The 13335-nt window shown below is 39.3% G+C and overlaps 1 protein-coding gene and 1 non-coding gene across 5 annotated transcripts in view; both read left to right on the forward strand.

Annotated features, from left to right (window-relative positions):
- MID2 (midline 2) overlaps positions 1-13335 on the forward strand; it is a 122345-nt gene that overhangs the window by 93191 nt on the left and 15819 nt on the right. For all 4 annotated transcript variants that reach the window (XM_008156307.3, XM_028132349.2, XM_054722731.1 and 1 more), the window contains exons 4-5: positions 948-1055; positions 2782-2930. In XM_008156307.3, coding sequence (XP_008154529.1) covers positions 948-1055; positions 2782-2930 — 257 coding nt within the window. The remainder of the gene's footprint in view (positions 1-947; positions 1056-2781; positions 2931-13335) is intronic.
- On the forward strand, positions 6502-6576 carry MIR9229A-2 (microRNA mir-9229a-2). The gene has a single exon (NR_130532.2). It is a non-coding gene; the product is annotated as a microRNA mir-9229a-2 (primary transcript).

Here is a 13335-nt window from a genome sequence, read left to right on the forward strand (position 1 = left end):
GTATATGGAAAAATAACCAACAATGATGGCTCTTTTTCCATAATCCCACCCTGATTTTGCAATGGAAATACTTTGACATAGCAAGTATCCCCAAATCAGAAAGGTATTCAGATACTGGACAGCTCAAGGTGAGAAATATCTACTGAAACATGATGACAACTATGTGAAAATATTTCTACACTCGTGTATTTATTTTTTATTTTTTTAAAAAATATATTTTATTGATTTTTTACAGAGAGGAAGAGAGAGGGATAGAGAGTTAGAAACATCGATGATAGAGAAACATCAATCAGCTGCCTCTTGCACAACCCCTACTGGGGATGTGCCTGCAACCAAGGTACATGCCCTTAACCAAAATCGAACCTGGGACCTTTCAGTCCACAGGCCGACGCTCTATCCACTGAGCCAAACCGGTTTCGGCTACACTCACCTGGAGTGGTGACCAATGTATTTATTGTGAATATATAGCTGTACATTCATATATTTTAACATTAGAAGGGAATAAAGAAAACTGAAAACATTTTTGTTAGGATGGTAGAAATATGTTGTTGTAATATTATCTTGATATCATTGATCCTGTGAAGAGGAATACTCTTTCCCTGACGTACTTAAATTTCCTTACCCTCTTTCCAAAAGAACAGGAAGACAGGGTGCTGGAGTAAGGGGAATTGCACAGTGGGAATAACATGCCCCCATCTCATCTGTCCTTCTGCCCAGCCTTCCATTAATCATCATGATCTACCAGAGGCCGGAGAGTTTCCTATCTGTGGTGCTTCAGTGCCCTTGCATCATTAATATCATCATCTCTACCCTTCTTCTAGGAGTGGATCTTATGAGGGAGGTATGGAAGAAGTTGTGCATGTTTAGCTGTCAGTCCGAACCTTTCAGAGAACCAGCAGAGGACAAAGGCAGCAATCACTGTGTAATATTCTGGACTTTCTTGGCAGGTGAATACTGCTATGCATGAGGCAAAACTTATGGAAGAATGTGACGAGTTGATAGAGATCATCCAGCAGAGGAAGCAAATGATTGCTGTCAAAATCAAAGAGACAAAGGTAAAGCACAACACTTCAGTGATGTCAAGGCAAAGTTGACTTTACAAAAGTTAAGGTTTTATGCTGAAGATTCTAGTTTGATTTTGGATCATGAAAGCAAGAAGAAATGAGGTTTTAGGGAGAGAGGCAAAGAAGCAATGTTTGGCTTAACCTTTTGCACTCGGATGTCGAGTGTGTCTCGACATGGTTAGCATTAGAATAAAGGAATCGAGAAAAAAGCAAGCGAGTGCAAAGGGTTAATGCTGTGAATCCCATAAAAATGCTGGCAGTTCTAGGGCATTGGAAATATTCTTTATCTTGACCTGGTTGATGGTAATATGCGTATATGTATATGTAAAAAAATCATTGAGTTGCATACTTCACATTTGGGTGCTTTGCTGTATGTATGTTATACGCCAATATAAGAAAAATATAGTGGTGGGAATGTGGGCCAGAATTATGGAAGGACCATGAATGCCATGATAAAGACTTTGGGCTTAATCTGAAAGACATAAGTAAACCATTCTAGTTTCTTAGGAAGAGAGAAGACTGATTGATATGGCAGAGGTGTGCAGGGTATATAGGAAGCAAGTTCGGAGATTTATGGAATGATTCTTGGTATGAGTTAATGAAGACCTAACCCAGAGAAGTGGCAGTACAACTGAAGGGAAGAACATAACAGACATCTCTAGAAGGAAATTATGGGAATCATCAATTTATTAGATAGAAAAGATGAAGGACAGAGAGAAGACTTCTAGGCTTTAGCTTGAGAACTGAAGAATGATGATCAAGAAAGTCAGGTATGAGACTCCATGCATCTATATGGTTTTAGAATTGTTGGTCTGCTGGTCAGTATAGTGATTAAAACCTCATGTGGTGTATACAATGTGAGATGTTATGAGAGCCTGGAGTGGTGACCAATACTTTATGCCATACTGGGTGGTTCCAGCTAACACAGGAATTGAAGTTTTCGGGAATACAGATCTGTGAACACAAAGGTATGTGTAAAGATACTTAGAGAAATATATACATAGAAATGTAGAGCTTCATGAAGAAAGAGGAGGTACTTTTTATTAAACATGTATGTGAAAATGTATTGACAATAAAATGTAAACAGTCGTGATGCCTGGGTGGTAGAGTATCTTTTTATACTTTTCCTTTCCTTTTCTTTCTTTCTTTATTTTGTCAATCCTCACCCGAGGATATTTTTCCATTGATTTTTAGAGAGAATGGAAGGGAGAGGGAGAGACACAGAGAGAGAAACATTGATGTGAAAGAGACATACTGATTGGTTGCTTCCCACACATGCCCTGACCTGGGCCGGGGATCAAGCCTTCAACCAAGGTACCTGCCTTTGACCAGAATTGAACCCGGGACCCTTCAGTTTTCAGGCCAATGCTCTATCCATTGAACAAACTGGATAGGGCTATTTTCTACATTTTCTATATGAGCATGCATTGCTTTTATGACCAGAAAAATTAACATTATCAATAAAAAGAGGAGCAGAAAATCTAGAGTATATTACTGGGTTGCAGGGTAAGTAAGCAGGCTATAGCTAGGAGGAGGGGTTGGCATCACAGACATAGAGGGTAGGGTGAGAAGGTGAATGGTAAAGAGACCATTGGCTATTAAAGTGAATTGGCCTTATTTTTAGAGTCACTGCAGCAGATCTCCTTCCTGTTGTTTTATTGTTTTTAATTAAGCACTGGATGTTTTCTCTTATTTTTCTGTTGCTAATTACTTTAAGGTTATGAAACTGAGAAAGTTGGCACAGCAGGTTGCTAATTGTCGCCAGTGTCTTGAACGATCAACAGTCCTCATCAACCAAGCTGAGCATATCCTGAAAGAAAATGACCAAGCACGGTTTCTCCAGTCTGCAAAAAATATTGCTGAGAGGTGAGTTCCTTATATTCTTTTGACATGCCTGCTCTTATGAAAAGGGGCCAGCTTAAAGTCATTCATTTAATTCTGTTCAGGCATGTATGTAGCAGTTGCCACCTGAAGATTTTACCAGCTAGTTAGTTACTAAGCCTCAGTCATGGATTGCCCTGTTGATTTCTGGCACCCTTCTCTGTCTCTGCAGCCTACCAGTTCTTCATTTACAAAGAATCTGAAGTCTACAGTGAAACATTGTTCATTATAGTCACCAAGGCTTCAAGGGGCAATAGGGGCCCATTAGGCCAGAATTGATCTCCTATCTCCCTCTCATTCATTGAAGACTTTGGCTCTAGGTTCACAGTATTCTTTTTATTGTTTCTGCCATTAGTTTGGTGATGTTAGCAGCATCCACATGGTTGACCCATCTAATACTCTAGTCATCTAGTCCCCTGGCTCTTTGCCATGTCCTCCTCCAGTGACCCTCACTTCTGCTCCTCTTCATCCACCCACTTCCATTGCGCACATGCTAACCTTCACCATCACTTATTATTACACTTAGATCATAAATAAAAACATTACAAATTCTAACTACAACCTCTGTATTTACAGTTGTCTGTTTTTCTTCTAGTACATCTATTCTTCAGCTTCATTGGGACCTCTAAGCTCTGATTCCTACCTACCAGCTACTGACTGTCTTCACAACTTCCTTCACTTCTTTCTTTGGCCTCTTTAGAGTCTGTGATTTCTCACTTCAGCTACTCTCTTTAATAACCCCAGTTCCCTTGCCACACTGCCTTTTTATCACACCATCCTGATAATAGGCCAACCTATCTATTCCCACATTTTCCATGCCTATATTTGAGTTGCAGAATACTGCTGGAGAAAATCATATAACCAAAGAGATTGATACTACTACACCACAAATTCATGGCCTCTAATCTCACCTTGGCCCTTAGTACTGACCTGAAATCCTTCGTGTTGCCTTGGTCAGCTTCATTTTTTCCTTATTTCCATAATAGCTATTTCAAATTTTCTGTACTCATCTCAAAATTCCAACCCTGCCACCTTCCTGCTAATGCTCAGCAAATAAGTTCACCTCCTGTTTTACAGAGAGAGTGGTAGGTATGAAATAATAAATTCCTCAATATCCCATACCAAACTTCAGGGCACACCTACAACCACATCCGTTATGTTCATCTTCCTTCTGGTTATAATGGAAGAGATTTTCCTTCATTTGTGCTTTGGTTACATGCCTTCTTTTTCCTTACTTTAATTTCTTCACCACTTTAGTAGGCCTAACATGCACTTTTAAACTCACTCATGTCTCACCTATCAATAATAATAGTAATGCCCACAACTTTCCTCTACCTCCCAATTCCTGTAGCTATTGACCTATCACTCTCCTTTCCTTCACAGAAAATTTCCTAAAAGATTTTCCATTTCCTCACTTTTAATTTATTCTTAAAACTTTTAAAGCTCTTTATATTAAAGCAATACTTGTGCAATTAAAAAGTTAAATATTACTGATAATCATATTGCAAGAAATAACAATCTCCTCCTCACCCCAATTTCTGATCTCTATCAATAATAATACTAAGCATTTACTTACTGTTGGTCATTATTCTAAGTATTAACTCAGTCCTGAGAAACCTTTATGAGATAAAAACTGCTATTATTTCCTATTTTTTAAATGAGAGCATGAGCATTAGAAAACTTGGGTGACTTGACTAAGGTCACCCAACTAGTAAGGGGTAGAAGTAGGATTCAAACCCAGGAAGTCTAGTGCCATAGTCTACACTTTTAAAGCAAAGCCAAGTAATTTTAGCTCTATTAACTGTTTCTATTGGCATAAATTTTATGTTTCTAAATAACATGCTTATACTGCTATTTTATTCAATTATATATTTTTTATTATTTTTTTTCACTAATAAAATCTTCCTTGTTCAGATTATTACAGTTGTTCCTCTTTTCCCCCCCCAAAGTTCCCCTCCACCTATCCCACCCCCACCCTCGCCTTTACCTCCCCTCACTGTTCTCATCCATAGGAGTGCGATTTTTGTCCAGTCTCTTCACACACCCCACACCCCTTTCCCCCCCAGAATTGTCAGTCCACTCCCTTTCTATGCCCCTGATTCTATTCTATTCACCAGTTTATTCTGTTCATCAGACTTTTTATTCACTTGATTTTTAGATTCACTTGTTGATAGATATGTATTTGTTGTCACTTTGTTGTTCATAATTTTTGTCTTTACCTTTTTCTTCTTCTTCCTCTTCTTAAAGAATACCCTTCAGCATTTCATATAATACTGGTTTGGCAGTGATGAATTCCTTTAGCTTTTTCTTATCTGTGAAGCTCTTTATCTGACCTTCAATTCTAAATGATAGCTTTGCTGGGTAGAGTAATCTTGGTTGTAGGTTCTTGCTATTCATCACTTAGAATATTTCTTGCCACTCCCTTCTGGCCTGCATAGTTTCTGCTGAGAAATCAGCTGACAGTCGTATGGGTACTCCCTTGTAGGTAACTAACTGTTTTTCTCTTGCTGCTTTTAATATTCTCTCTTTGTCTTTTGCTCTTGGCATTTTAATTATGATGTGTCTTGGTGTGGTCCTCTTTGGATTCCTTTTGTTTGGGGTTCTCTGTGCTTCCTGGACTTGTAAGTCTATTTCTTTCACCAGGCAGGGGAAGTTATCTGTCATTATTTCTTCAAATACGTTTTCAATATCTTGCTCTCTCTCTTCTTCTGACACCCCCATAATTCGGATGTCGGTACGCTTGAAGTTGTCCCAGAGGCTCCTTACACTATCTTCATCTTTTTGGATTCTTTTTTCCTTTTGCTTTTCCAGTTGGGTGTTTTTTGCTTCTATGTATTTCAAATCTTTGACTTGATTCTTGGGATCCTCTAGTCTGCTGTTGTATCTCTGTATATTATTCTTTATTTCAATCAGTGTATGCTTAATTTCTAGTTGGTCCTTTTTCATATCCTTGAGGTCTCACTAAATTTATCGGCTTTTTCCAGAAAATTCTTTTTTAATATATTTTTTAATTGATTTTTTACAGAGAGGAAGAGAGAGGGATAGAATTAGAAACATCGATGAAAGAGAAACATCGATCAGCTGCTTCTTGCACACCCCCTACTGAGGATGTGCCCGCAACCAAGGTACATGCCCTTGACCGGAATCGAACCTGGGACCCTTCAGTCCGCAGGCCGACGCTCTATCCACTGAGCCAAACCGGTCTCGGCTCTAGAAGATTTTTGAGTAACCTTATAACCGTGGTTTTGAACTCTATATCCAGTAGTTTGCTTTCCTCCATTTCTTTCATTTGTGATCTGTTTCTTTGTCTCCTCATTTGGCTGCTTCCCTGTGTTGATAGCATGGCTTTGTGTGCTAGGTGTCCTATAGGACCCAGTGGCTCAGCCTCCCTAATTACCTGAGGTGGACATTCTTGGTGAACCCCTTTGTAGGCTGTGTGCACAGTCTTGTTATAGTTAAGCCTTGATTGTTGTTGGTATAACTGGGAGGATTTGACCTCCAGGCCAACTGGCTGTGAGGATCAGTTGTATCTATGATGGGAGAACTTCTGTGCTGGAGACACCCTTATGGGGCAAGACTTGCTTCAGTGGGGCTTTGGCACTCACTGAGTCTGCCCCCTAAGTGTGTCTCTTATGGGTGTGAAGAGTTGTAGTCTGGATGGTCTCTCTCTGACCACTGGGTACACTGGCTCTTGGATCTCCAAGGAGAGAGGCCACCCAGCAGGAGCTACAGAGATATCTGCAGATTTGTTCTCTTTTTTTGGGGTTTGGAGGTGCCCAGATGAGGCCCAGCTATGAAGCAATGCAAGGTGCTGTTGAGCCTTGGGTCTTCTTTTGGAGGCTCTGGGGATCTTTGACCCAGCTGCAATACATTAGGTTTCAGATTGCAAAAGGCCAGGCCATTCGTATGCAAAAGCCTCTGCGCACAGCTTGGGTGGGGTTGTAAATTGGGTGGGGCAGGGTCTCAGGGAATCACCAGGGTAGAGCAAACAGCAATGGATGACTGTCAGCCCTGCCTGGAAGAGGTCCACTGTCTCTGTGTCCCGAGGCACTGTACAGGAACAATGATCACTGCAAGCACCTCTGAGAGAAAGCCGCCCTCAAGTTCTACCCAATGCCAGACAGTCCAGTTTCTCCCCGTATGAGTCTGGGTCCCCAGAGTCTCTCTCGGAACTAGAGTTCAGAGCAGTCAGGATCTTGTATCTCCCTCCTGATTGAAAAAGACAACAGCGTACTCAGTTGCTATCCCTTTCTGCGTACGTACCTCTGTACCTCTGCACTTCACTTCTGCACCTCTGTACTTCCTCCAAGTCTCAGTGTGCTTTTCTCTTTCCTTCTAGTTGTATAATTTCCACTCAGCCAGCCTTCCTGTGGTTCTGGATGATACCTGTTTTTTCTTTTAGTTGTAGTTTTGAAGTGGTTGTGCGAGGCAGCAAGTTCAGGTTTTACCCATGCCACCATCTTGGTTTCTCCAGTTATATTTTTTAATTTAAAATTTTAATTTAATTTATTGGGGTGACATTGGTTAAAAAAATTATATAGGTTTCAGGTGTACAGTTCTATAATACATCAACTGTATATTGTATTGTGTGTTCAGCACCCCAAGACAAGTCAGTCTCCTTCCATCACCATGTATCCTCCCTCTAACCTCTTGTGCTTCTACCCACCTCACTTTCCCTTTGGTAACCACCATGCTATTTTCTGTGTCTGTGGCTTTATTTTTTGCTTAATCCCTTTACATATTCCACTCAGCCCCTCAACCCCTCTCTCCTCTGACCACTGTCAATCTGTTCTGTAACTATGAGTCTGTTTCTATTTTGTTTCTTAGTTTATGTTGTTCATTAGATTCCACATATAAGTGAAATCATATGGTACTTTTCTTTCTCTGACTGGCTTATTTCACTTAGCATAATGCTCTCCGGGTCCATGAATGCTGTTGCAAAAGGTAAGATTTCCTTCTTTTTTAATGACCAAGTAGTATTACATTGTGTAAATGTTCCACAGATTTTTTTATCCACTCATCTATTGATGGACATTTGGGCCACTTCCAAATCTTGGTTATTGTAAATAGCATACCAATGAATATAGGGGTGCATATGTTCTTTAAAATCAGTGTTTTGGGTTTCATTTTATATATTCCAAGAAGTGAAATCGCTGGGTTATAAGGCAGTTCCATTTTTAATGTTTTGAGGTAACTCCATATTGTTTTTCACAGTGGTTGCACCAATCTGTATCCCCACCAACAGTGCACAAGGGTTCCCTTTTCTCCACATCATCACCAGCCCTTCTTGTTTGATCATTTATTGATGATAGCCATTTTGACAAGTATGAGGTGACACCACACTGTAGTTTTAATTTGCATCTCTCTGATGATTAGTGACTTGGAGTATCTTTACATATGTCTATTGGCCATCTGTATGTCCTCCTTGAGAAGTATCTACTCAGATCCTTTGCCCATTTTTTGAACTCTGTATCTGATAAATTTCTTCTCTCCATTTCATTTAGCTCTTCTGGGGCTGGTTTTTTTTTGTCTACCTATTTTGGCTGCCTGTTTGGGTTTGTGTCCATGTATTAGGTCTATCTGCTATTACCCCCAGTCTCTAGGGCAGGACAATGTCAGACGCTGTTTGTGACTGACGCTGAATACTCTTTGGAGCTATTTGCAATCCACAGCTTGTGGCTTCCTTTGCTGGGACTGGGTGCCTTTGGAAAAGACCAAGATGTGCACCAAAGTCTGCTTTTTCTAGCCCAGGTCCAGAAGGAGATTAAGCAAAGACTCAAAGACTCCAGAGATCCCCTCTGCTGCCTACAGTCCTATTGTTATTCTCAGTCTTAATTATCCTCAGGCTATAGATCACAGAAAGGTGTAAACTCCACAGGGTTGGGCGAGAGGTTTCCCAACGGGGTGGGACAATTGTTCCCCCCAGGCAAAAGCTGCCTGGCTGATAAAGATCTGCCAAAGAAAGATGTCCTCTGCAGTATGAGGGAATGACTCAGCACAGGAAACCTGGGTGGTTGCCTTCTGATCTCTAACCCCAGAGCCCCCTACCCTGAAATCTCCTCATTCAGCTCTAGTCCACCCTGCCCTGCCTCTGCCAGACCCAAAGGTGAGTGGCTGCACACAAAATTTTGTGTGTGTTGGCCCTTTAAAATGTACCTGCATCTCCAGCAGTGTCTCCCTGGCAGAAAGCAACCCTGCTGCTTTTCACCACCAGATGTTATGTGGGCACCTTTCTCAGTTCTGGTGCTCTGGGCTGGGGAGCCCAGCTTGGGATTTAGACCCCAGGGCTCTCAGTGGGAACCCCCCACAGCTGAGATGTCCCTCCAGAACTTCAGGTGCTGTCTGTGGGAGTCCGGCCAGCCCATTTGCACCTCTGCACTTCCTACCAGTCTCTATGTGGTATCCACTTTCCATCCTTGGTTATCAGTCTTCAGTTGACTATTCAGGATGCTTTTTCTGTATCTTAGTTGTAATTCCAGTGTGGTCCTGGGAGAGTGTCAGCTTTCACTTACTCCACTGCCATTTTGGGAAAACCTTTGCCCATTTTTAATTGAATTGTTTTGGGGGTTTTTTGTGTTGAGTTTTATAAGTATTTTGAAACTTTGGATATTAACCCCTTATCAGCTGTATTATTGGCAAATGTGTTTTCTCATATAGTTGTTTGTCTTTTCATTTTGTTGATGTTTCCTTTGCTGTGCCAAAACTTTTTAGTTCGATGTAGTCCATTTGTTTATATTTTCTTTTGTTTCCCTTGCCTGAGGTGATGTATCAGGAAAAATATTGCTGCAAAAAATGTTTGAGACTATACTGCCTATGATTTCTTCTAGTATTTTTATGGTTTTGAGTCTAATATTTAAGTCTTTAATACAATTTGAGTTTATTCTTGTGTATAGTGTAAGAAGGTGGTCTAGTTTTTCTTTTCTTTTCTTTTTTTTTTTTTTTTGCATGTATCTGCCCAATTTTCCCAAGGCTATCTGTTGAATAGACTATCTTTAGCCCATTGTATATTTTGCCTCCTTTGTCGAATATTAATTAACCATAGAGGCAGAGGTTTGTTTCTGGGCTTGTTATTCGATTCCATTCATCTGTATGTCTGTATTTATGCCAGTAGCATGCTGTTTTGATAACTGTGGCCTTGTAGTATAGTATGATATCAGGTAGTGTGATTCCTCCCACTTTGCTCTTCTTTCTCTATATTGCTGTGGCTATTTGGAGTCTTTTGTGGTGCCATATAAATTTTTGGAACATTTATTCTAACTCTGTGAAATACACCATTGGTATCTTGACAGGAATTAAATTGAATCTAAAGATGGCTTTGGGTAGTGTGGACATTTTAATGATGTTAATTCTTTCTATCCATGAACATGGTACATACTTCCACTTATTTGTAACTTCTTCAGTTCCTTCCTTCCTTCCTTCTTTCCTCCCTTCCTTCCTTCCTTCCTTCCTTCCTTCCTTCCTTCCTTCCTTCCTTCCCTTCTTTCTTTTTCCATTTTTGGCATTTATTGTGTAGTACTTCAAGCACTGCCAGCACTCCATCTTCTGCCATCAGTCCTTGGTGGTCTGTGGATCTGAGTTCAGTTTCTTTCTTAAGTGTCTTACATTTTTATGAGTACAGGTCTTTTATAACTTTGATTAAATTTATCCCTAGGTCTTTATTTTTTTATGCAATTTTAAATGCAATTGTTTTCTTAGCTTCAGTTTCTGATAGCTCATTATCTATCTATCTATCTATATATATATAAAAGGCTAATATGCAAAGTGTCCCCTCAGGAGTTCAACCAGGCAACCAGGAGTTCGATTGCTCGCTATGACATGCATTGACCACCAGGGGGCGGCGCAGAATGAAGGAAGGCCCCGGCTGGCAGCCGGCAGCCGGCAGCCGGCAGCCAGGGAAGGAAGGCCCTAGCCAATAGCCAGAAGGCCCCGACTGGCTCTGATCACCAGCCAGGCCTAGGGACCCTACCGTGCACAAATTTCATGCACTGGGCCTCTAGTTGGTGTATAAAAATGCAACTGATTTATAGATATTTATTTTGTATCCTGATACATTACTGAATTCATTTGTAAGTTCTAGAAGATTTTTTGTGGAATCTTTAGGGTTCTCTGTATATAGTATCATGTCATCTGCAAATAATGACAGTTTTCCTTATTTTTTTTTTTTTCTAATTTGGATGTCTTTTATTTCTTCTTGTCTGATTGCTATGGCTAGGACTTCTAGTAATTGGTTTTGTAAGAATGGTGAAAGTGGACATCCTGTCTTATTCCCAATCTTAAGGGAAACACTTGTAGTGTTTGCCCATTGAGTATGACAATGGCTGTGTGTTTGTCATATATGGCATTTACTACATTGAGATATGTTCCCTCTATTTCCACTTTGCTGAGACTTTTTATTATAAATGGGTTCTGGGTTTTATCAAAGACTTTTCTGCATTCATTGATACAATCATGTGGTTTTTATTCTTCATTTTGTTTATGTGTTATATCACATTTCATTTGCTGATATTGTATCAACTTTGCATCCCTGGAATAAATCCCACTTCATGATGGTATATGATCTTTTGATTGTATTGCTGGATATAGTTTTTTGTTGAGCATTTTAACATCTATGTTCATCAGGAATATTGGACTATAATTTTATTTCTTTTTAATGTCTTTATCTGGTTTTGGAGTAGGATCATGTTGGCCTCATAATACAGCTTGGGAGTCTTCCCTCCTCTGGAATTTTTTAGAATAGTGTAAGAAGAATGTTAGTTCTTTGAATGTTTGGTAAAATTCACCTGTCACTCCATCTGGTCCAGGACTTTTGTTTGTTGGGGTTTTTTTGGTTACTGCTTCAATTTCACTAATTGTAATCTTTCCAGATTCTCTGATTCTTTCTGAATCAGTTATGGATGATTGTACACTGAGTGGCCAGATTATTATGATCTCTGAACCCATAATAATCTGGCCACTCAGTGTATATCCTATATAATAAAAGGCTAATATGCAAATTGTCCCCTTGACCAGGAGTTTGACCAGCAGGCAGGCCAGCCAACCGCCCATGTCCCCTCCCCCTGGCCAGACCCCACCCATGCATGAATTCATGCACTGGACCTCTAATACATATATGTATGAGTGTGTGTATATATATATATACATAATATACATATATATATACACACACACACTCTGAATGCATAATAATCTGGCCACTCAGTGCATATGTTTGTGTGTGTGTGTGTGTGTGTGTGTATACACACACACACACACACACACACATGCACTGAGTGGCCAGATTATTATGCATTGAGAGATCATAATAATCTGGCCACTCAGTGTATATTTCTAAGAATTTATCTATTACGTCCAGATTGTCCAGTTTGTTGGCACATAGTTGTTCATAATATATTCTTACAATCCTTTGTATCTCTGTGGAATCAATTATTACTTCTCTTTCATTTCTGATTTTATTTATTTGCGTCCTTTTCTTTTTTCTTGATGAGTCTGAATAAAGGTTTGTCAATCTTGTTTAACTTTTCAAAGAACCAGCTCTTTGTTTCAATGATCTTTTGTATTGCTTTTTTTTTTTTTTACTGCTTATCATTTATTTGCTCTCATCTTTATTAATTTTTTCTTCCTACTCTCTTTGGGCTTTGTTTGTTATTCTTTTTCAAGTTCCTTCAAGTGTAAAGTTAGATTGTTTATTTGAGATTTTTCTTGTTTCTTGGGATAGAACTGTAATGCTATGAATTTCCCTCATAGGACTGCTTTCACTTTGTCCCATAGGTTTTGAGTTGTTGTGTTTTTATTTTAATTTGTTTCAAAGTATCTTTTGATTTATTTCTTGATCTCCTTTTATTGTTTAGTAACATGTTATATATTCTTTATATCTGTGTTTTTTTTCAGTTTTTTTTCTATTGATTGATTTATAGTTTCATACCATTAAGGTCAGAGAAGATGCTTGATATGATTTCAATCTTCTTACATTTATTGAGACTTGTTTTGTGTCTGAACATGTAGTCTATACTAGAAAATGTTGCATGCGCACTTGAAAAAAATGTATATTCTACTGCTTTAGGGTGAAATGCTCTGAAGCTATCAATTAAATACATCTGATCTAGTGTGTCATTTATGTCTTTAATTTTCTGTCTTGAAGATCTATCCATTGCTGTCAATGGGGTGTTAAAGTCCCCTACTATGAATGCATTGCTGTCAATCTCTCCCTTTATGTTCATCAACATTTACTTTACATTTTTAGGTGCTTTTGTGTTGGGTTCATATATGTTTACAAGGTTATATCTTCTTGTTCAATTGCTTCCTTCCTCAACATGTAGTATCTTTTTTGTCTCTTACTATAGTCTTTGTTTTAAAGTCTATTTTGTCAAATGTAAGTATTGCTACCCCAACT

Source organism: Eptesicus fuscus, chromosome 1 (genome assembly GCF_027574615.1).
Source record: "Eptesicus fuscus isolate TK198812 chromosome 1, DD_ASM_mEF_20220401, whole genome shotgun sequence".
NCBI lineage: Eukaryota > Metazoa > Chordata > Mammalia > Chiroptera > Vespertilionidae > Eptesicus > Eptesicus fuscus.